At 38.4% G+C, this 22,567-nt stretch overlaps 1 protein-coding gene, 1 long non-coding RNA gene and 1 other non-coding gene across 4 annotated transcripts in view; 1 reads left to right on the top strand and 2 right to left on the bottom strand.

Annotated features, from left to right (window-relative positions):
* Nucleotides 1-1,983: 1,983 nt before the first annotated feature.
* On the top strand, nucleotides 1,984-18,382 carry LOC133532652 (uncharacterized). Of its 2 annotated transcripts, XR_009801733.1 has the most exons (7): nucleotides 1,984-2,610; nucleotides 4,319-4,527; nucleotides 6,020-6,141; nucleotides 8,048-8,145; nucleotides 9,785-9,895; nucleotides 12,306-12,403; nucleotides 17,160-18,382. It is a non-coding gene; the product is annotated as an uncharacterized LOC133532652 (long non-coding RNA). The 2 variants fall into 2 exon arrangements; XR_009801734.1 differs by lacking the exon at nucleotides 6,020-6,141.
* On the bottom strand, nucleotides 6,236-6,307 carry Trnan-auu (transfer RNA asparagine (anticodon AUU)). Its single transcript has one exon. It is a non-coding gene; the product is annotated as a tRNA-Asn (tRNA).
* Nucleotides 18,383-19,626: 1,244 nt separating the features above from the next.
* LOC133532801 (uncharacterized) overlaps nucleotides 19,627-22,567 on the bottom strand; it is a 31,325-nt gene continuing 28,384 nt past the window's right edge. Inside the window, exon 22 of the mRNA XM_061871651.1 lies at nucleotides 19,627-21,695. Coding sequence (XP_061727635.1) covers nucleotides 21,598-21,695 — 98 coding nt within the window. The 3' untranslated portion in view covers nucleotides 19,627-21,597. The remainder of the gene's footprint in view (nucleotides 21,696-22,567) is intronic.

Raw genomic sequence — 22,567 nt, 5'->3', positions numbered from 1 at the left:
AGCAGGGATCAAAGTGACACTTTTCTTTTCAAAGACACTATTTTTCATAGGACTTGCTAAAATAATATTTTCAATCATAATAATTTTCTCTTAGGGGATGTGAAAAGCAGTACCCATGTGTCAATACTAGACTGTCAACCAAGGGATGAAAGGCACTCATTTCTGCCGAGGTAGTTTGGCAATATTCTGAGGCTGCAATGTTTCCTTTCATCCGAGTTAAACGCTCTACTTTTCATTTCAAATACGAGGAAAGTAAAATACCTACATGAAAATGCAAAATATAAAACAAATTAATAAGAGTTGTAGGCCGCTCGTTCTGCAAGCGACGACCTACAAGTCCTACAACTTTAAAACGAAGATGAAAAAAACATGACTAAGTATAATTTTTATAGCATTTCTTGAGGGTACTTTCAAATAACCATTTAGGTATAATAAAACTTTTTAACAAAAAATATAACCGACTTCAGAAACTACCAAAAGCGCTATACATATACCTACTCGTATAACATTTGAAGAGTTCCCTCGATTTCTCCAAGATCCCATCATCAGACCCCGACTTGGTGCCAACGGGACCATCTCGGGGTTATACAGTTATTAAGATACGCTGTAACTAACCATATATGGATCAATTTGGTCTGAAATAAATGTTTTTATTTATTTTATTATATTATACCCGTTCGATTAAAAATTTTTTTTGAAAATCGGTTCACGATTCTCGTAGATATCGAGTAACATACATACAAAAAAAATTAAAAAAAAAACAGTCGAATTGAGGACCTCCTCCTTTTTTGAAGTCGGTTAAAAAGTGTCGTTATTTATTTCAATAAGGGGAGTTAAATATAAAAATGGAAATTGTATAAAAAGTGCATTTGAAACCATATTTTAATTGCTTATCGTAAAAAAAGGAAAAATTGTTACTTGGAAAGTAAAATGCTTTAGTGCAGAAACATATTTCTGCACACTTTTTAGAACAACAATGACCCTCTTTCAGAACATGAGAAATGATTTTTTTCCACCTTCGGCGTTAACAATTTAATACCTCACTACGCTCAGGATTCTGTTTTAGAATCCATTACGATTCTCGGGATCCTATTATAGAATCCATCGTATCGTTCAGGATTCAATATACGCCCACGCCGTAAATATGTAACTTTGCTCCCTTGTGACACAATCTACCATTGTTACAGGTCATGAAGCAAGACAAACCGTTGCCAGCATCCCCTTTCCGCGTGCGAGGGCCTGTGTACGGCCAGAAGCATGCGGGGAAATTTACGATCTTCATATTTGTCTGTGCAGGCATCGGATTAATATTAATCGTCTGTTTAATAATCTACCTACTGGTGACGAAACTATAACTAGTATTTTAATAATATAACTTCCGTGACCGAACCGCTGTTGTGCGCAAATCATTTGACATTATGTCGAAAATGACGGTAGTTCCTCGCCTCCCCTGCCGCCGCAGTCGCCCGCGCCGAGTAATTGGCCGCTGAGAGCTGCAGCCCGCAGTCTGCATCGGTCCGCCAACGCGTGCACACGTTTCAAGACCGCTGAGCGAAACATGTTGAACAATCTTGGACTTAAGCGTGCATGACCCGTTTTACTATGGTCTGAGATCCGGTATTAGAAATATACCCTCATCTGTTATTTAGTAGTGATAAGAAATAAATGATAGATAATATTGCACATAGGTTGTCTAATTAAATTGCGTTCGGACAGTTTGAAAAATATATTATTTTTATGTACCTTCATGATTTGTTATTTAAAAAATATATACCCAACAGAATTGAAAAAGTAGAGTTGACCCTCAACCCAACTGTCATGTGGGATTGCCAGGCATTAACAGGTGAGTAAGTGGTGTTAATAATATACCCTCATCTGTTATTTAATCGTGTATTATATCAAATGAAAGCTTACTTTATTTTTAATCCGCATCCCGAGCGTAGTGAGGGATTCAAATGTTAACGCCCAAGATGGAAATCTCACCCCCTGAGAGAAAAAATATTGTCAAAAATATTTATTTAAGCTAAAAAATAGAATGCTAAAAAAGTGTCATAGAACAGAAAAGAGCCACTTTGAATCCCCCTAGCAGGGAAGAAAAAGTCCTTTTCCGATTAGGTGATGTGAACAATAATAATATTATTCTATACAGTGTGGCTGTCGGCGTCTGCGCAGCCGTTTAACGATAGATATAAATACGTTAATAGACACTGCATATAAGAATATTATTTCGTCTCGGAGGACTCTAAATTTACTGTGAGTACAAAGTTTTTTTGACAATCCACCTCTATTTCAAATTCTCTTTGCTCCAAGTCTGTAGATAAAAACCAACCTTCTCAGTCAACGTCGCAAGGTCTTTCTGTGCTTTAGGATATACCTCTTTTCTAATCTCTGTTTTCTTTTCGTCTGTCAAATTAACTTTTGACAAATCAAATTAGTGGTTTACAATTTTATACCAAATATGCGATAGTTTATCATAAATTATTTGTTATTTGACTCTTGTGTTTCGCAAACGTGAAAATCTTATGGTGATATGTGTACTTGTTAATATTTTTAATGTATAATATTTAAAAGAGTGACTACACACGTAAGAATTTGAAATAAAGTCTCAAAGTAAGTTTAAAACTATTGAATCATGAGCTGGCATCTTGTATGGGCTGCTACATACCCTAGCGCTGTCCCACATTCCACCACCAAAGCACCAAAGTTGGCGCTGGTGCGGCCGCATCCTCGGCCGAAACCCCCAAGCCTCGTCAGTCCCCCTTGGTAGTAGAGTCAGACCAAGCCAACTTGGCAGCTATTTTGATAGCACAGACTGTGCAAGTGTTGTAACTGTCAAACTTCTGTGAAATTATGACGTTAACACTTGCACAGTTTATCCACTCACTTGCTTTTGATAACTGTAGTTACCAGCTGTCACCCTTATTTTATTATAATAATAGAAGTCACTGAAAAATATGAAGCATGTGAGTGGCTATAGGGAGCGTGCATGAACTGTAGGGGGCAGCACAAGAGCCGTCAGATTTCTGGCGCGAGGCGTAAATGTGATGTTTATTGTTCCGATGTAGCCCACAAGATGACAGAACCTACCATGCACAACAAAACACGTGACGTGTAAATTTACATGTTTATTGTTTTTATTCGGGCCACAAGATGGCAGACACTCCAACGCGCACGGTCGCTATGCTATCAACATCGCTGCTTTGATTTTAAAATAATAATACTCCATGGCCGATTCGGCCACGGCGACTGCTATCAAGTATCAACTCCGTTGCTGTCTCTGGTGTCCTCGCAAGTGACTGACGTAGCCGATCTTGCTACCAAAAGTTCGCGAACATTGCGGGCATGTGTGCACACCATTTGTGTAATAGTGCATTGCCGCGGGTGGTCTGGCTTTTATATCGTCGCGCTTGGCATCCAGCTCTGACTTTAGTTACGAGTACATAGTTCCTGCGTTTGGGGTTGAATTTCTGAGCGGTGGTGGTCTAGCGCGTGATGCCTCGATGAGGAGTTAGAAAAACGCCTTATAAAGGCTTCGGGTGACGAGAGGGCTGGGCAATATTGCACTCAGCAGATCAGCGTTGTTATCCAGAGAGGCAATGTGGCCAGTCTTCTGGGCACCCCACTAAGCGATCACTACTTAGGGCAATTTTTTAAATTATATTGTAATTTTATTACGTTTTTACCAACTTGTGTTTCGTTGCATCAAATAAATTTCAAACCCATTGTAAAATTAATAGCAAATTATCTGGTAAATAACCCGCTTGCACCCTTTTTCCTTGTCGTATCCTCATGGCTGAGGGACGTGACGACTGTGGACACTCTTCACCAGTGGTCTCCAAGCCGCCTTATCTTGGGCCCGGCGCATGCTAGCCTGAAATGTGGTTTTTGTCTCTGTCGTTATTCTGTCCGCCCATAGCATGGCTATACGTCCATCCCTACGCTTCCTTGCCATGCGGCCTGTGATTATGAGCTTTTCTAGACTATCTAGCCCTGTTCTGCACCCTAGAGCTTGGATTCTGTTCGTTTCTTAGAATCACACCACACGAACTCGCCACCTAAAAGCCGCTTACGTCCAGTAAGCTCCAGAGATATCTGACCCTCCTGCAAACAAGTTTCTATGCATGGGGGCCAGTTATCTCTGCAGATTACTGTACAGTCAGTGTCAAATACTTTGTAGCAGTCAAAGTGGCCAAATAGTTCGGTACACCATACTAAATATATGGTGTACCGAACTATTTGGCTACTTTGGTTGCTACAAAGTATTTGACGCTGACTGTACAATCGAAGTTACGCTCTTAATTTTAAACGACGTTTTCAGATTTGAAATAACAATTATATGAAATGAAGAAGCGTTACGTATAATATGGAAAAAGGTGGTACCAAACAGAATATACAGAATACGATACCTAACATACCGCCGGGTCCAGCTGGTACCGCACAGAATACGATACCTTACAACCCCAGCGTACCGCCGGGTCAACCTGGTGCCGAAGAGGATCCTGAACAGAAGTATATTTGTCCTCCAGGGTATGGCTACTAAGGGCATTTTCATTTTTACTTGTACTTAAAAACGCGACTTAAATTGTTTTTAAGTCACGTCTAACTGTCACTTTGCCCACAAAATGTATGGGGTTGGACCAGTGGCGTAGCGTGCCTTGGCGGGGCCCCGTATAAAAATTTGTTTGGGGGCCCTTAGGAAGGGTAAAGATTTCCCACAAAAACGCACGTTGGGGGCCCCCGTGGCCCGGGGGCCCCGTATAATTGATACGGCAGATACGGCGGTAGCTACGCCCCTGGGTTGGACATAACCCACAGGTTTGTGACGATTGCTAAACAGCCGTTAATAGAGTCAAACCAAGCTAAGTTGGCAGCGATTTTGATAGCACAGGCGGTTATTTTAAAAGTCAAACTTCTACGTTTACTTGGCACTTGCACCGTCTGGGTTATCAAAATCGCTGACAACTTATGTTGGCCTGACTCATATACATGGTTAAGTGAAAATGCCCCTAATAATAATAATAAGGGATTTGCCACACTGGATGCGTTCTGCCGTCTGCGGTCAGGTCATTATATACATTTCAATTTGACCTGACCTGACCGCAGACCGCAGAACGCATCCAGTGTGGCAAATCCTTAATAGCTGCGAGCCGGCGATGCTAAATGTGTAGTTACTCGAGCGTTGCAGAGACCTATTGGAATCGAAAGATTAGATGTTAGGAAGAAAAAAAGTTAGGTATATAAAGTTTTATTTTCCAAATAATGAACTGTACCCCTAGTGTAAATAAATTCGATTTCGAAACGTGACGTACGCGTTTGCGTTTAGTCTCATTTTGTATGTGATTTAGAAAGAGCGCGCCAAGCGGGACGTTTTGGAAACTCAAAATCCTATACAAAATGACACTTAACGCAAACGCGTTCGTCACGTTATGATGTCGATAAAACTTACACTAGGGGTACAGAATCAGACATTACTTTGCGGAAATCTATACTATTTAAAAGCAAAAAATATTACTTTGCTTATCCGCGAAAAGATAACGTGCTATTTAGTCAATCAGTGCTAATTAACCCGTTATACTTACTTGCGTATTTTTACATGCAATTAATGTTCCAACCGCAAAAATAAATTAAATATTCCAGTATATATTTCTTGGATCAAGGTATTGCAGTCGAGCATAGGTAGGTATCCCAAAAAAATTGCAGTCTTGTTTCAATAAAGTATTTATTTTTGTGTGACACCGGTCAAATCGCTCTGAACTACCTGAGCTACCGAAGCTTACTAAACAAGCATACGGCCCGCCTGATGGTAAGCAGTCTCCGTAGCCTATGTACGCCTGCAACACCGGACCTTTTCCATTCTTTTTTTTTTGTTTACATGCATTAAAGCCGCATAGCGTCATCTGCCGTAAAATATTCTTAACCGCACCGGAGCCTCAAGTTATATAGGTCGCAAGTTCAAGCCTCACCCGAAGCTGTGATTTTTTTAAATTTACCTTTAATTCAGAAATGTGTATTTTTTTAGGACTTGCATGAACAGGAACTACAATAGAAATAAATATATATTAGCGGGTGTCTTTCTCGGAATACTCGTATTTACATTGATTATTTACGCTATCGTGTGCTCGACCAAAAGTAAGAAGTGAGGTGCGTAGGTATGTCCATTGATTCCTGTTTTTAAATTAATTTTAACAGAAATATCTAGAAATCTTAGAGACAAATTAATCGTCGGAAATTTCACAGTCTCGGGCGAGACTTGAACTCGCGACTCTGGGCCAATAGCCCATCGCTCTGCGAACTAAGCTACCGAGACTTCACTTGCAGACAGCGAATATGTTCACCATATGCGTCTTCGAGCTTGCCTTATGCGAGTTCAAGCTTCGCCCGAGACAGTGAATTTTTCAATTTATTGGGTTCCTCTGTCCGTCCGTCTGGCTTTCCGTCTGTCACCAGGCTGTATCTTATGAACCGTGACAGCTGTATTTCTGTTGCCGCTTTAACCATAAATACTATAAAGTATAGAACCCTCGGTGGGCGTGTCCGACTCGCACTTGTCCGGTTTTTTAAATTATTCCTACTATTACTCTGGGCTACCAGCTAGTGGCTATTTTGGCCCATCTGTCATCATTCATTCGGCAGACATATCCAGCCCAGTCCCCCTTTAGCCTGGCGGTCTTCATCCTAACATCGATGACAAGGGTTTTGGAGCGAAGCTCTGCGTTCCTCACCCTGTCAGATCTTCGGACACCCAGGATACTCCACTCCATTGCCCTTTGATAAACGTTGAGCCGTGATTTCTGCGCCGCAGTTAATGACCAGGTATGGGCACCGTGGGTCAGGATGGGCAAGATGCATATGTCGACAAGCTTGCGCTTCAGTGCAATTGGGAGTAGTCGTGGCAGAGGTAGTCCGAGAAAGAGATGGCGGGACGACTTGGATGCGTTTCAGCGGGATTGGCGGGATCTTGCTCAGCACAGGGAGGATTGGAAAGGGAGAAAAAAATAGCAGCAGTTGGACAAAAAAACGTATTTTTACACCCTTAGTCCTCATACTGATATTGCCCTTAAGCTATCTTAGAGTTCGCTGATTGCGGGGGCCCATCCTGTGGGGGCGACACCGTCTGTCATCTTAGATTTCATCAACTCTTGCATGCGTCCCATGACACGGGCAAGTAGCATCCGTGCGGTGTACCCTTTGACGACCGGTCTGGCCTAGTGGGTAGTGACCCTGCTTATGAAGCCGATGGTCCTGGGTTCGAATGGGTAAGGACATTTATTTGTGTGATTTGTTCCTGAGTCTTGGGTGTTTTCTATGTATGTATGTACGTATTTTTATATTATATATAATGTATATCGTTGTCTGAGTACCCACAACACAAGCCTTGAGCTTACTGTGGGCTTAGTCGATCTGTGTAAGGATTACCTATAATATTTTATTTATTTACATTTTATTAACCCTTTTCGTACGGTAAGATTTGTATAGACCACATACATTTCAATTTAATTTAAACCTTAATAATCCAATTTAAAGTTCAAATTAAATTGGTCTTTCGGGAAATTGGACTGTACTTCAAGTGATACACCAAAAATTAACTATTGAGAGTTTTCTATCTTCTTCCTCGCGCTGTCCCGACATTTTGCCACGGCTCATGTGGATGGGCTTGACAACTAATCCCAAGATTTGGCCTAGGCACTTGTTTTTTACGAAAGCGACTGCCAGCTGACCTTCCAACCCAGGGGGTAAACTAGGCCTTGTTGGAATTAGTCCGGTTTCCTCACGATGTTTTCCTTCGGACCCCAGGCTCCCATGAGTCGTGGCAAAATGCCGCGACAACGCGAGGAAGATGATGGTAACAGATATGAGATAATGATAAACCGGTTTTGGTATAAACTCACTATTTGGCACTGTTTTCATTATAACGGTAGATGTCGCTACGTGCCTGCCTAAGGCTTGCAAAACAAAATGAAGGTATGGACGGCTTTGTAAGCTTCTGGAAAGTTTTTTCAGCTCAGTTGGTTAAAAGCGATTGGACCATTTTTTTTTTTCTTTTCAGAAGTGGCAAGAGCAAAAAGCCGTTATACATCATCGCGGGCATAGCGCTCGGCTTGCTCGTTATTGGTTTCATTATCTACGCTGCTTTGTGTAAATAGGGTGCGTATACTTGACGAAATATAATTTGCACCGATTAATATTATTTGATAATTTGACACAGATTGACCTAGTCGAACAGTAAGCTCAATAAGGCTTGAGTTGTGGGACGATATATATAATTTATAGCTATATATAAATAAATATATACATTGAAAACGTCCATAATTCAGGAGCAAATATTTGTGATAAACACACAAATAAATGCCCTTACCAGGATTTGAACCCGGGACCTCCCTACTTCACAGGCAGGGTCACTAGCGACCACGCTAAAAGGGCGTCACCGATTGGTCATAAAACTTTATCTTTACGAAAAAGAGGTATGAAGCGCTTTGCCGCACGTCCCATCCTTGTAGTGGGAATACCATAGATATAAGAAGTGGGAATACATGTTTATGATACTTTGTGTTTCTGGGTGAAACTTTATCACCAATTTTTCAAAGAAAAATTTAATTTCATAGATTTGTATCGTATTTACGGCACAAATCGTATTTACTTTGGAATTAATGTTTTGTTACATAAATCTTTTTTTTTATACGAAATGAAAAGTTGGAATACTAGGAAAATTTGAAATTAAAATTTAAACATTAAAATGTAGAAAAGTAACCGGGATCAAGATTGTTTGAACCGGTTTTAAAAATAGCGGTAAATACCGGTTTATTTTGGTTTTACTCCGAACTTTCATAAGAACGCGAATGCTTAGAAAACGAGCGACGAGACGGCCCTCCGGCCTATTGGTGTGCCGCGTAAACAAAGACACCTACATAGGAAGAAAACGGTTTTTAGAGTTCTAAACCGGTTAATCTGGCAAGAACTTTATGGAATAATGGTTTTTCGAACTAAATCAAAATTCACCTTTTAGGTTTTGCGCCAAGTTTTGAAATCGAACCGGTTTCCGAGCCTTGCTGCTAATTATTTTATTAGTTTATTTACACTATTGTTAAAGAGCCATCGACGATAACATTCATCGGTGCATTTTTATGACATTACTTTTACATTTATTTTGATTCTTTTAATTTTTATTTTAACCTATACAATATACCCTATACCTAATAACCTATACTAAAATATATTTTTATTCATTCATTCATTGACGATTAGTTTGAAGATAAGTCACATTTCCTGAAAGTCTAATCAAATTTAAACCTTAAATAGGAATGCTAAAGTTGAAATTCTATTGGCTTGTATGTAGTCGATAAATCGTACTATGCTTGGAAATGGTTATTTTAGTCCAGTCGTTTTTGGGATAGACGAACATAAATAATTAATGATTTCGAAAACAAAAGGAAGCTGGAGGGGTTCACACGTTTCTGGTAATTTTTGGTAGGTCAGTTGGTTAAGAGCGATTGACTAGTGTTCCAAAAGGTCGCAAGTTCTAATCATACCCGAAGCAAAGAGAATTTGAAATAGAGGTGGATTGTCAAAGCGCCACTTTTTGATATTTAACAAATTTAACACATATCAGTGAAAGAATTAGGACTAAGTCATATGGCGTTCTAAAAGTTTTAACCATGTGTCGAAGTATGAGAGTAAATTAATGTGGCTACAAAGTTTTCTTTGATAATACACCTCTATTTCAAATTATCTTTACCCGAAGTGATGAATTTTCAATATTTGCTTTAATTTGAATACTTTTTTTCAGTGCTCGCATGAACAAAAAATACATCCGAAAAATATACATCATCGCTGGCTTATCGTTCGGCGTGCTCGTTATTGGTTTCATTATCTACGCTGCCTTGTGTAATTAATTAGGGTACGTACTTACATTTATTTTCTTTTACTTTTTATTTAACCCTTTTCCAGACCGCAACAATCTCCAAGGTTTTTCCAAATAGTCCAAATATATTTTAATTAATTCAGCTTCTTTTGAAGACAAGTCATGTTGACTGAGAGTCCAATGAAATTTGAACCTTAAATTGGAATGCTAAAGTTGAATTTCTATTGGCGCGTATCTGATCGATAAATCGTACTATGCTTGGAAAAGGGTTATTTTAGTCCAGTCGTTTTTGGGATAGACGAACATAAATAATTAATTATTCCGAGAAAAATCTTCTTTATCGAGATCAGATGAACGGTTGATTTTATCTAGATTTTTTTTTCTGCCGGAAAGCAGCAACTTCCGGCCCGCTGCCCTAAACGAAGTTGCCGCTTTCCGGCTTCGTCGAAAAGAAAAACCGACCAAGTGCGAAACGGACTCGCGCACGAAGGGTTCAGTACTATTATCTATAAAAATTGCAAAAAAATCACGTTTGTTGTATTGGTAATTTATTGTATTCTGTTGTTTAGTATTTGTTGTTACAGCGGCAACAGAAATATATCGTCAGTGAAAATTTCAACTGTCTAACTATGACGGATCATGAGATACAGCCTGGTGACAGACAGACAGACAACAGACGGACGGACAGCAGAGTCTTAATAATAGGGTCCCGTTTTAACCTTTGAGTAGGGAACCCTAAAAACAGTATATACACCTCTGCCAAAGAAGGCCTCAGGTCACCTGTGTTCTGAGGTAATTCTTACTTCTCTACCCCAGGCACAGAACAATATTATACACAGAATAATAGTACTACCGTACAGAAAAGACACTTCCTACAGAACCGAAGTTTGGCAGCGATTCAGGGACGAATCATGCTGTCCCTTTCTAATGTATGGCACAATCTCTTTCGGCTATTTAGGGTTGTCAAAATTCAAGTCAATTATTTTATCTGTGGCGCACGCAAAGGGACGTCAAGTTGTGCGAACCATAATAATTGCTAGGAGCAATGCTGAGCCGAAAGGAAGCGAGAATGCCCGCAAGGATACAATACAATACAAATACTCTTTATTGCACACCTCAATACAGAAACAGTACAAATAATACAACATATAAAGAAGAGGTAAACAACAGGCGGTCTTATCGCTAAAAAGCGATCTCTTCCAGACAACCTTTAGGATCAGTTTCGCTCCCCTGCCCTAATGTACTATATATGTATGTTAGTTTTAGACATCCAATATATAACGCGTCACACACGCTATTTAAGTTTAATGTGAGGCTAGGTTGATTTGTGTTGTTCCCTTGTGTTCCCTATTTATTTATTATTTAAGTATTTACAGAGTAACGCGTAACTGTGTGTCTATGCCATTTGTATTAATGGTAACAGATGAACCGGTTTTTTTAATTGGAAGAGTTCTCTCTCGAGATAGTTTTGCTATAAACTCACTAGATGGCACTGTTTTTATTGTTGCGGTTGATGTCGCTACGCGCTTGCCTAAGACTTGTAAACGAAGGGAAGGTATGGAGATGTTCGTATGCTTCTGATAAGTTTTAGTAGCTCAGTTGGTTAAGAGTGATTGGACCAGTGTTCCAAAAGGTCCCAAATTCGATTCGAATCACACCCGAAGCGGCGAGTTTTCCATTATTCCTTTAAGGCCGTCCCCTATCTGAATGACGTCGCGCGTTCAAACTCCCTCGACCCCCTTCCTCGTTCTTCACCTTTACAACTTTATTTTGCAGACGCAAATTATTCTGTCCGTTCGCTTACTCAAAACTCTCAAAAGTCAAAATCGTACGATCAATTCACAGAGAATTATTGAGCGCACGTCGCGTCGAGTGACACAGGCTCCCAATTCGACGGCCAAGCGGCGACTGCCCCTCTTCGCCCGCTCAGACACCCGCGCGCTGTAGCAACGCACGAAGTTAAATAGTATCGATTTCTCAAAAACTATTTATATCATTGAAAAATCGGCCGACGCAATTGAAGTGTACATGATTATTCACTATTGGTTAAAGTTTATCGTCTAAGCGTTGCATAGTAAAGTTGTTTATACGGATTTTAACTCGGGAAAAGGGTTCCCGGAATAATTATTTACTTGTTATACGGTATGTTTTTGAAATATCAGTAAACGTAATTAAATAACAATTACCAAGTTAAAATATTGTGTACAGAACTTTACTGTTTATACAACGTTCAAGCTTGCTATAGCGACGTAAAACAGCGAATTTGGCCCCTTTTAACCTTCGTAGTCTGATATATAAGACATACAATATCCAGCTCGTTCCGGTGCAGTCTGACAAATAAGATAAAACTTCGTGTAATTTCGTACCAGCGGCGACACGAGCACGCTCGATCAAAAATTCTAAGCGGATAAACATTAAAGACTATTTTGTTGTTTTTATTTTTCAGAACTCGCATGAACAAAAAATACATATACATCATCGCTGGCGTATCGCTGGGCGTGCTCGTGATCGGTTTCATTATCTACGCTGCCTTGTGTATATAGGGTGCGTACTTGAGTTTATTTTTGTTCTTTTTCTTACATTTGGAGTCTATTATGAGTCTATAGTATTACTGTACCAGATATGAGCGGTGGGGGGAAATCACCGAACGGGTTAGTCTTATGTATCTTTCAGTAGGAGTAGCAGATAAAGTATTATTTTTGTTTGTTCTTGTCACAGTCTTACTTTATTTTATTTTTTTAACAAATAACCCGACCAAATCACGTAGGTTATATTTGGTATGTTGTCAGGAATCTTGAGTGTTTTAACTTCGTCGCATTGCGTATGTTCTGTCGCTCACGGGCGCACGCGTATTGCATATCTATGGAAACTATAGTATATCTATGTGTTACACCGTCTTGATAGAACAAAGTGAGTGAGTGCCATTATAAACGTCATACTTTCATAGATATTTGACATTAATGTTGTCATGTCCCCACTTTGTCATTGTAAATGCCACGCAGAGTCAGCTTGGTCCGAATCTAGTGCAGTCGTCTTTGAGATATAGATCGTGCCATTCACGAAGACGCGTGCCTTAACTCATATTGTCATTTTATTCAATGTTAGATTTGACAACACACAAATCTGCGCGCCATTGTGGATGACACAAACTATCATTCTTTTTTCTTCCTTTCGAGGTTTAGACACTCATTTTATAACGGGTCACTATAAAGTAATAAATAATGCTATAGTTTCTCTATGCAACAAAGAAACAAGCGTTCCATAATAATTCCATTGGACAGTACTTTTTATATAAAAAAATACTAGTCTGTTCGGAAAGAGAAGAGTCGTGGAATGTATTGGACCCCATACATTGCACGGCTCTTCTCTTTCCAAACAAACTCTATAGGTAATTTCAAGTCCAATCATGATGGAAATGTCGTTGGAATAGAAGCCTACCGAATGAGAGGACAGTCACGATGGTGCGGTCACGTCTCCCGCATGCCCCAAGACCGAGTCGCGAAACGCATCTTCTACTGCGAGCTGATGGAAAGTAAGGCGACCAGGGCTTGTCATGTAAAGATGCGTTCAAGCGGCATATAAGCTCATATAGAGCAAACGACATCGGAAAGTAGCCAGTGACCGTCCACGTTGGAGGCATATTGTGCAGACGCAGGTGCGTCAATTTGAAGCTAAGCGGCGCACAGAACTCGACGCTAAGCGCGAGGAACTGAAGGCCAGACCACCTGTGGCCATACTTTACAATTATGTAAAAGGGGTGATGACATGCAGCGAGTGTGGTCGCACATTCGCTGCAAAAATTGCCTATATCAGTCACCTGAGATCACACCAGCAACGCTCTCAGCGGTAGAACGCAGTCTCTGTGGCAGAAAATGGCTAGGAGATTATGGAAATCGATAGCTAAGGATACAAGAGGCCCTTTACGAGTGTGACGTCGAAATTGTAAAAAAAACGGTAAAATTTATTTATTTTAAACAGGTTCTGCATGGAGGATCCAGCGAAGCTCCGCAAGTATTTGGACGAAAAGTTTGGAAAAGCAAAATACATTATTGCGGGCGTATTGTTGGGTTGCCTCATCCTTACACTTGTTATATACGCTGTCCTGTGTACTCAGAAAAGCCGACAAAGTGCGTAACGTTACGTTTGATTACTTTTGGGGCAACAATTTTTACAAGATTTTATTTAACTTGCCTTGATAGTATGTGTCAGTGTTGGCCGAAAAATTAATGCAATTGACCATTAATCATTACAAATTGAACCGTAACCTGTAACCGTCCGTTACGGTGTACGGTTCAATTTGTAATGGTTAATTGTCAATTGCAATTAACGTTTGGCCAACACTGGTATGTATGTATGTAATTAAGTGTGGGTCAAATCTTAGAAGCTACATTTGACCCACTTCCTTATTTCCAATTGAGCTTAAAATTTGCATACTTTTGGAAGTCGGGTGACAATGCAATATTATGGTACCATCAAGCTGATCTGATGATGGAGACAGGAAGTGGCCGAAGGAACTCTGAGATGAAACAACGCAACTTAATTGTGTTTATGGTTTTTAGAATTGTCTCGATGAGTATTAATTGCCTGTGGAAAGACAAGTACAGTCAGCGATAAAAGCTTGTATCAATAATTAAATTTTTGGCAAAAACTTATTTGCTAAACAAATATGTCTGCTGGTAGTATCACAAATTTCTAAATTAAAAGGAAAATTGAAAACTCATCGCTTCAGGCAACTCGCGACCTTTCGGGACGACTTTTCGATCGCTCTGACTGGAAAAATTCGCACGGGTCAGACAAGATTCGGTAGCTCAGTTGGTTAGAGCGATTGGGCCCGTGTACCGAAAGCTCGCGAGTTCCAATCTTGATCAAATATTGCTCTTTAATTTCTTTTAGTTAAAATATTTGAATTTAACATATCGATCTACTATTTAAGCCTTTTCCAGAGCGAACTAATCCAGACGGTTTTCACAAAAATCCAATTAATAGATATATTCCAAATAAATATGTTTTGATGATTAATTTGTGAACGAATATCATTTTGCGAAACTTGCGAAAATACATTTTAATTTGCACCTTAAATCAGATTACTTAGATATTGGGTCTTTATTTTCGTTGTCTAGTTTTTTGTCCGTAAAAATGTGACGAAGTGTAGCTTTTGTAGGAGATGAAATTTATTTTTTAAATTTTTTGAATGATATGCAATAGCACTCAATTTTTTTTATTTGATAGAAAAAACAAATACAAGCGTTACGGAGTGGGCAGAAACAAGACAATGAAAAGAATTGAGACCCAATTATAAAAATATATTACCGTGTATATGGCGACCGGTTTGGCCTAGTGGGTAGTGACCCTGCCTACGAAGCTGATGGTCCCGGGTTCAAATCCTGGTAAGGGCATGTATTCGTGTGATGAGCATGGATATTTGTTCCTGAGTCATGGGTGTTTTCTATGTATTTAAGTATTTATAAATATTTATATATTATATATATCGTTGTCTAAGTACCCTCAACACAAGCCTTATTGAGCTTACTGTGGGACTTAGTCAATTTGTGTAATAATGTCCTATAATACATCATACTATGGCCTGGAAAAGGGTTAAACTGATGATGGTGACAAATTAATAAATATATTTCTAACATCATTAAACTTTCTTCACAAAATGCCATCAAGATATCCTCGTTATCCTAACGAAACAAGATACTTGACCTTAAATTCGTAAGTGACTGTATTTAAGTTGATTTAAAACTTGTGAGTGACCCGTTTAAATATCTAAATTTTAGATGATGAGGATTTACATGAACGAGCCTGGGTGCATCCACAGGTTTTTAGACCAGTACTACGATAAGCTGAAATATATTGTAGGAGTGGCTTTGATGGGCTCCCTTGTTATTGGCTTTATTGTGTATGATGTCGAGTGTAGAAAGAAGAACAAGCAAAGTGAGTATCTGTAATTTGGTTTCTAAAGTCTAAAGATAGCGTCACTATAGTTTGTTTTGTTTTAACATTAGATAAAGGGTACGCAATCATGACGTGTCTTTTTTGTGAAAATTGTTGAAAAATTGATAATAAAATAGTTTTTATTGTTGTCTGAGTGCCCACAACACAAGCCTTCTTGAGCTTGCTGTGGGGCTTAGTCAATTTGTGAAAGAATATTCTATAATATTTACTTATTTATTTATTACTGAAAGCAAAAGAAAACCGTGCCAACCTTTCAAATTCACCTCCGTATATTCATACTGGCTAAACATAAACATTTACATACACACACACAAACATCCAGAAAACTTATAGGCTAATTTTGTTTAATTTTATTTTTAATTTTTTTTCATTTTCCCTTACTTTGGTACATTGTGTCCATTTTTATTTGTATATTCAAACATATGGCAAACATATTGTAAAAATAAAAATAATTTAATTCATGGGTCATGTACTCATGCCCCATCATTGGTTCCTTTCCATTACCGGGGGTTCCATCACTGGAGCTTTGTGGTCCATGACTGGAGATAAAAACATAGTTTTGATTTGTTGATTATGTGGAAACAAATTGCAGTATCTTTTGTACAATACGCCTGAAACATAAAAGACGGAGAGGACATTCCACTTTTAACACGCTAAGGAGTAGAATTTTTACATGTATCAGGGGAAATGCACAAATGCTACAATTTGCTCTTAAATGTTCCATGACTGGTGCCGTTACCCTATGCATGTACATAGACCAGTCAGCCACTTATGGCTTCGTCGCTCAGGGTGATCAGGTCTTCGGGAGGACCGGCGACATAACGCATTATAGGGCAGTCTAGAATTATTTGCTGGATGGTTTGAGCTTCCACACCGCAGCTGCAGGCCGGGGAATCCACCCACCCACATCCATTTATAGTAGGCGCATCGACCGTGACCAGTTTTCGTCTAGGGAGGTCCGAACCCATTATTCTGGAGACAGGTGTAATTTCAGAGCCAAACTTGTCAGTAAAGTCGAAGATTTACCGCACAGAAAAGAAACTACCTACGAAACCGAAGTTTGACAGCGATTCAGAGACGAATCATGCTGTCCCTTTCCAATCTATGGCACTGTCCCTTTCGGTTATTTTGGGTTGTCAAAATTCAAGTTACTATCTTATCTGTGGTTGTGCACGCAAAGGGACGTCAAGTTGTGCCAACTTTGCTCAAACAAACAAACAAACAAACAAACAAACAATAATTTATTTGCTCGTAGCAATGCTGAGCTGAACGGAGCCGAGAATGCTCGCAAGGATCAGTTTGCCCCCTCGACCTAACTATATTTTTTTTTTTATTGTTACAGAGTAAAATGGAGCGTAAAGCGTTTTCCGAGTCCCGTCTGAACCAACGCGGCCGTGAGACCGTTTACGGCGTTAAAAACGTCAACAAATTTAAAATCTTCATTTTCACTTTTGCGACTGTGAGCGTGTTAATGTTTATTGCTGTGATCGCCTTCGTCATGGTGAGGACATCGAAGTTACCGAGCGAATACAAGGGGAGGAAGCCGACCACCACTACAACCACTGAAAGTGCCGCTGTCGGTCCGATGTTCTTTTAAAGTATTTGTGATCGATCATACCAAAAATGAAAGCGTTTTTCCACTTCTAAATATTTTCCATTCTACATGATTTTTAGTATGTTATTGACACAATGAAGGTTTTTTTTTATTATTTAAAAATTATTACATTTTTAATTACTCTAAAATAAAACATTAAAATGGACTATAAACTAAATAGAAATAAAACTAAACAAACAGAAAGACACAAATACAAAAACTAATCAAACAACTCGTCCCGAGCCCTCCCAGACGCAAAGGTGCCTATCACGCTCGCCGTGTTACCACGCTGAATCGCGATAGTCAGCCTCTGCATCAGGAATGACCCGGAACGAGGGTCATGACCCCTCTCCCTCAACCACCGCCCCAATTTGCCCAAGAAAATTTTGGCCTCTACTAGGTTTATAGGTTATAGATGTCCCTTTTTTTACAAAATGCATGCTTATATACACGGTGTCACACGAGGAAACCGAAGGATTTTAAACACGCACTTCTGAGGCCAAATAAAGAAAAAAATATTATATGAGTTTAAGTAATAACGACAAAAAAAAAATTTTTTTGGTTTTTTTTTTCAAATTTTGAATGTATTTGTACATAAAAAGTTAATGGTAGAACTTTCCCTGAAAATTAATTTTTACGAATTTGTTTAAACCTAGTTTATGCAAAGGGTATTTGTCACTTTTTGACATTTATCATTTTTATCAATAATAATATTTAGACTACTCCCCATAATGCCATCAATACCATCGTATTTCACTGAGTAAAAAGACGTTATTTTTTAATTGCTATTAACTCTGAAACTAAGTGAAATTCAGAAAAGTTTATATGACATTTTAGTCTCTAAATGTGATCAGGAACACAATGTTAAAATCTTTCGGTTTCCTCATGTTACACCGTGTATACAAGTATGGGTGTATACTCTTGTCAGAGTAGTTTATGGTAATTAATGGCAAGTCTTAATATACGAGGTCTCACGAGGGATCCGAACGATTTTTACCACGCATTTCTGAGACCAATAGAAGTTAAAAATATGATATGAGTTTAGGTCTATATCGTCAAAAAAAAAGTGTTTGTTTCTTATTTAGATTTTTTAAATGTATTTGTATATAAAAAGTAAATGTTATTGGAAAGAAGTGAAAGAGGTATGGCAGGATCGTAGCAAGTGGAAATCCGTGGTGTCTGGCTACCCCTACGGGAAATGGCGTGATTAGTGGCGCGATATGTTAATGGAAAACTATCACTTAATTGAAGAATTGGGACAATTTTTCGTAGTCTAGTTTTTGCAGAATGTTACTTGTCACTTTTTCATAAGTAAGTATCTGACAATTAAGGTATTGTGACGTTCTGAACTAAAAGGTACCACGTTGTTGGTTATCGATAAAGTTGATTTTATGACAACCAAAAATAAGTTACCCTTTGGTTGAAACCGGCGCATATTTACACTAGGCCGTATAGTAGCAACATCGACCCCAAAAAGACGTTTTACAGCTTTAGTTTACTTACAGTAAAAATATAAAAATGTATTTTTTTTTATTTGTATTTACTCCGAAACTAGGCAAATTCCAGAAAAATTAAAAGGAAATTTTAGTTTTTAAAAATGATCAGGAATAATACACAGTTAAAATCTTTGGGGGTTCCTCTTGAGCACGGTGTAAGTACAGTCAACCAATTAGAATCCTAGGCCACTATAGAACCTTGTCGCTTTAACTACTAGATACTTGACACGCATCACTCAATAAGCACTGTCGTAGAAGTCATTATGACATGGTTCTATAGGGGCCTAGGAATCAAATTGGTTGACTGTACTTTAATTGCTAAGTGTGGGGCTAGGTTGATCCGTGTTAGATTGTACCCAAACATTTATTTATTTTTGTTATTTATGCAGAGAAATATGATAATATGATAAATTACCTATTTATTGTAACTGGCAGTTTCTTTTTTTTACTGATTTGTACGATGTTTCGTAACATATAATAATTTAATTTATGAGTATCGAAATTGATACATAGGCAGTGTATGTAATTAAGAAGCATTGTTTATATTGTTTTTGACTTTGTGCATGTTTAGATGTTTTATGTGATTTAGTATTGTACTTAGCTTATGTATCATGTATAGTATCTATATAACAAAACTTTTTTATTACTTATTCATATATTTTTTTCATATTCATTCTTCGTGTTTATTTTAAGGAACGTTTTTAAAATAAAAAACTATATATTTTAAAGAAGCCGTTTATTTACTGGACAAAATACACGTTAGGTACAGGTTAGGTTAGGTTTTATGAGAGGTATGGGCATTGTGAATATCATCTCGCTCTGTGTGGTAGGGCACAGCACAGCGGATGTCATTCCAGATCTAGAGCAGAGCCCAACTGGGGAAGTACCTCCACCTTACAGAAAACCGCATCCAAATAACACTAGACCCTACTCATAGTGTTGTGTTCCTGCCGGCGAGTAAAGTTGCCAGAGCTCAACCAGGGTGGAAGGGGGTTAGGGTCGGCAACGCGCATGTAACTCCTCTGGAATTGCAGGCGAACATAGGCTACGGATACTGCTTACCATCAGGCAGGCCGTATGCTTGTTTGCCACCGACGTAGTATAAAAAAAATAGGTATTTTCTATTGGAAAACTAAAACTGATTCACAAATTAATTAGTACATTATGAAATAAATTAAAATTGGTGTAATGTATCTATAAAGCACATTCAAAGTATAAAATGTTATGTTAACTTAGTCAACCATTATGTGAGCTTAATCGATGTTTCTTAACCGACCGAGCAAAAGCGAAGGTCTCCATTTCTTGGGCCAGTATACTTTCGTATGTCCGGATGTTGTCTTCTCGGATCATCGGATGAGATTGTGACCTGTAATTTCATCCGATGGTCGTGAAATATTGTGAGCAGTTTCGATGATTTTTTTAAATCAATTTTTAGTTTTTTTTTTCAAAATGGCGGAGCGATGGAGGTTCGCGAGGTCTACAGCTCACAAAGACACTAGTGATGATTCAAATTCATACTTATTTATTGCAACCATGGTATTATAATGTAAGTTCCAAGTAGGAAGATATTTTACATGACGGGAATGTTTTACTCTAGCAAAAATATCGGTAAGAATAAGAACTAAACTCAGTAACTATTTTTGCATTTCTAAGCACATTTGTAGTTTACTATTTTTATTATAGTTTTAATAATATTTTACAGTAAACAAAGTTATAAGCAAAGTTGTAAGTTGTAATTTTACATGTAAAATGTATTGTTATTGGTGCAATAATAGTTATTTACGATAAAAGTGCAGAAAATAGGAAATTCTCAACGAGTGGCGATAAATTATAACACGACCGAAGGGTGTGTTTTAAATCGACACGAGTTGCGAATTACCTATTCGCACGTGTATCGTACAACGTTTTAAAATAAACATGGCCCTTTAAATTTTCGTCATAGTTACGTAATGCGCTAATCGCGCTAAAATCAACAAACAAAATTGCTCAAATGTTTATCTTACTACTCTTTACTTTGATTACACTGAACTAGTCGAACCAAGGTAACTTTGCGGCATTTACAATGACAAAGTGCGGCAATATCATTATTGTCTATTACTTTATATGAAAATATGACGCTAGTGCGGAAAGCGAAGAGTCATAGAATGTATTGGTTCCCTTACATTCCACGATTAGGTTTCGATTCGCCGGATCCTTGTTTCGTTGGATTCTTGTTTCGTAAGATTCTCGTTTCGTATGATTCTTGTATCGCCGGAATTTTTCGGTCATAGAAAATCAAACAAAACTATGGAAATATCGTGGCTTTGTCTGTATTTATTAAATAAAATTACGCTATTGAAAATATGAATCGAACCGATTTCTAGGTAATTGTAGTTATGTCCTATTGTGCAACAACAATAAAGTAATAATTCGTACTTTAATAAAATATAACCACACGCTTTTTTTATCTAACTGATTTTATTGCATATTAATATTTCCGACAAAGCAAAAATCCGACGAAACAAGAATCCTACAAAACGAGAATCCGACGAAATAAGAATCCGACGAAACAAGAATCCGACGAAACACGAATCCGACGAAACAAGAATCCGACGAAACAATAATCCGAAACTAACCCCATTCTACGACTCTTCTTTTTCCGCACCGACTACAATGTTAACTTAAGACGGGTAGGTACTGTAGGTTTAGGTTCAGTGTTCGACGACAGTAGTTTTGGCGACCCAGGCGACCTTCACATTGTTGCACACCGCGATCTTCTTCACGATGTTCGGCTGGTGGGCAGTGAGCGCTGTGGAATAAATAACAGTTGTAACAAATAAATACAGGCGATTACCAGTAAATTGTTAACCAAGGGATGAAAGACACTCATTTGTGTCGAGGTATTTTGATCCTCGAACGCAGTTAGAGCGCCAATGGTCCGAGACTGAAATAATGCATTTTACCCGAGTTAAACATTTCATTTTAATTTCAGGAAAGTAAAATACATGTGTTTATTAATAACATGACTAAGTATATATTTTTATAGCATTTCAATTAACTCTTTAGATCATAGTATCGGTCTCTATGGAATGGGGAGTTAAATATCAGAATGGAAATTGTATGACAAATCCATTTAAATTTAAATTTCAGTTGACTATCGTCAAAAATAGATAAAAAATCGGACTTGGAAAGTAAAATGCTCTAGTGCAGAAACGTATTACTTTCTGTGCACTTTCGAGAACAACAATAACCCTATTTCAGAGCATAAGAACTAAAAAGTGCATTAAGATACAAGTACAAAAAGTAAGAAATTCACAGCGAATAGCGATAAATTAAAACACGACCGAATAGTGTTTTAAATCGACACACGTGTATCGACAAAGTTTTACGACAGTAAAAAAAGCTGCAGAGAAAAGTGACCCCCTGTATATAAATTTGTTTGCCGAGAGGTCAACTGCAGCTGACTGTACATATACATTTAAATTTTCGACATGGGTGCGTAATGTGCGCACTAGTGCGATAAAGTAGCACAATTATGTACTGTAAAACAATTTATTCGCATAAAGTTTTATGATAATGTGGTGGCAAGAGCGTTGGCCTTTGAGATGGGAGTACGCTCTTTTCTTGAAGGTTTGAAGGTCGTATCGGTCCGGAAATACCGTTCATTCGACAGTGTAGCTG

This window comes from Cydia pomonella, chromosome 27, assembly GCF_033807575.1.
Source record: "Cydia pomonella isolate Wapato2018A chromosome 27, ilCydPomo1, whole genome shotgun sequence".
NCBI classification, from domain to species: Eukaryota; Metazoa; Arthropoda; class Insecta; order Lepidoptera; family Tortricidae; genus Cydia; species Cydia pomonella.
Note: the sequence above shows the minus strand (reverse complement) of the source record. Positions and strands in the feature narration are given on the sequence as shown.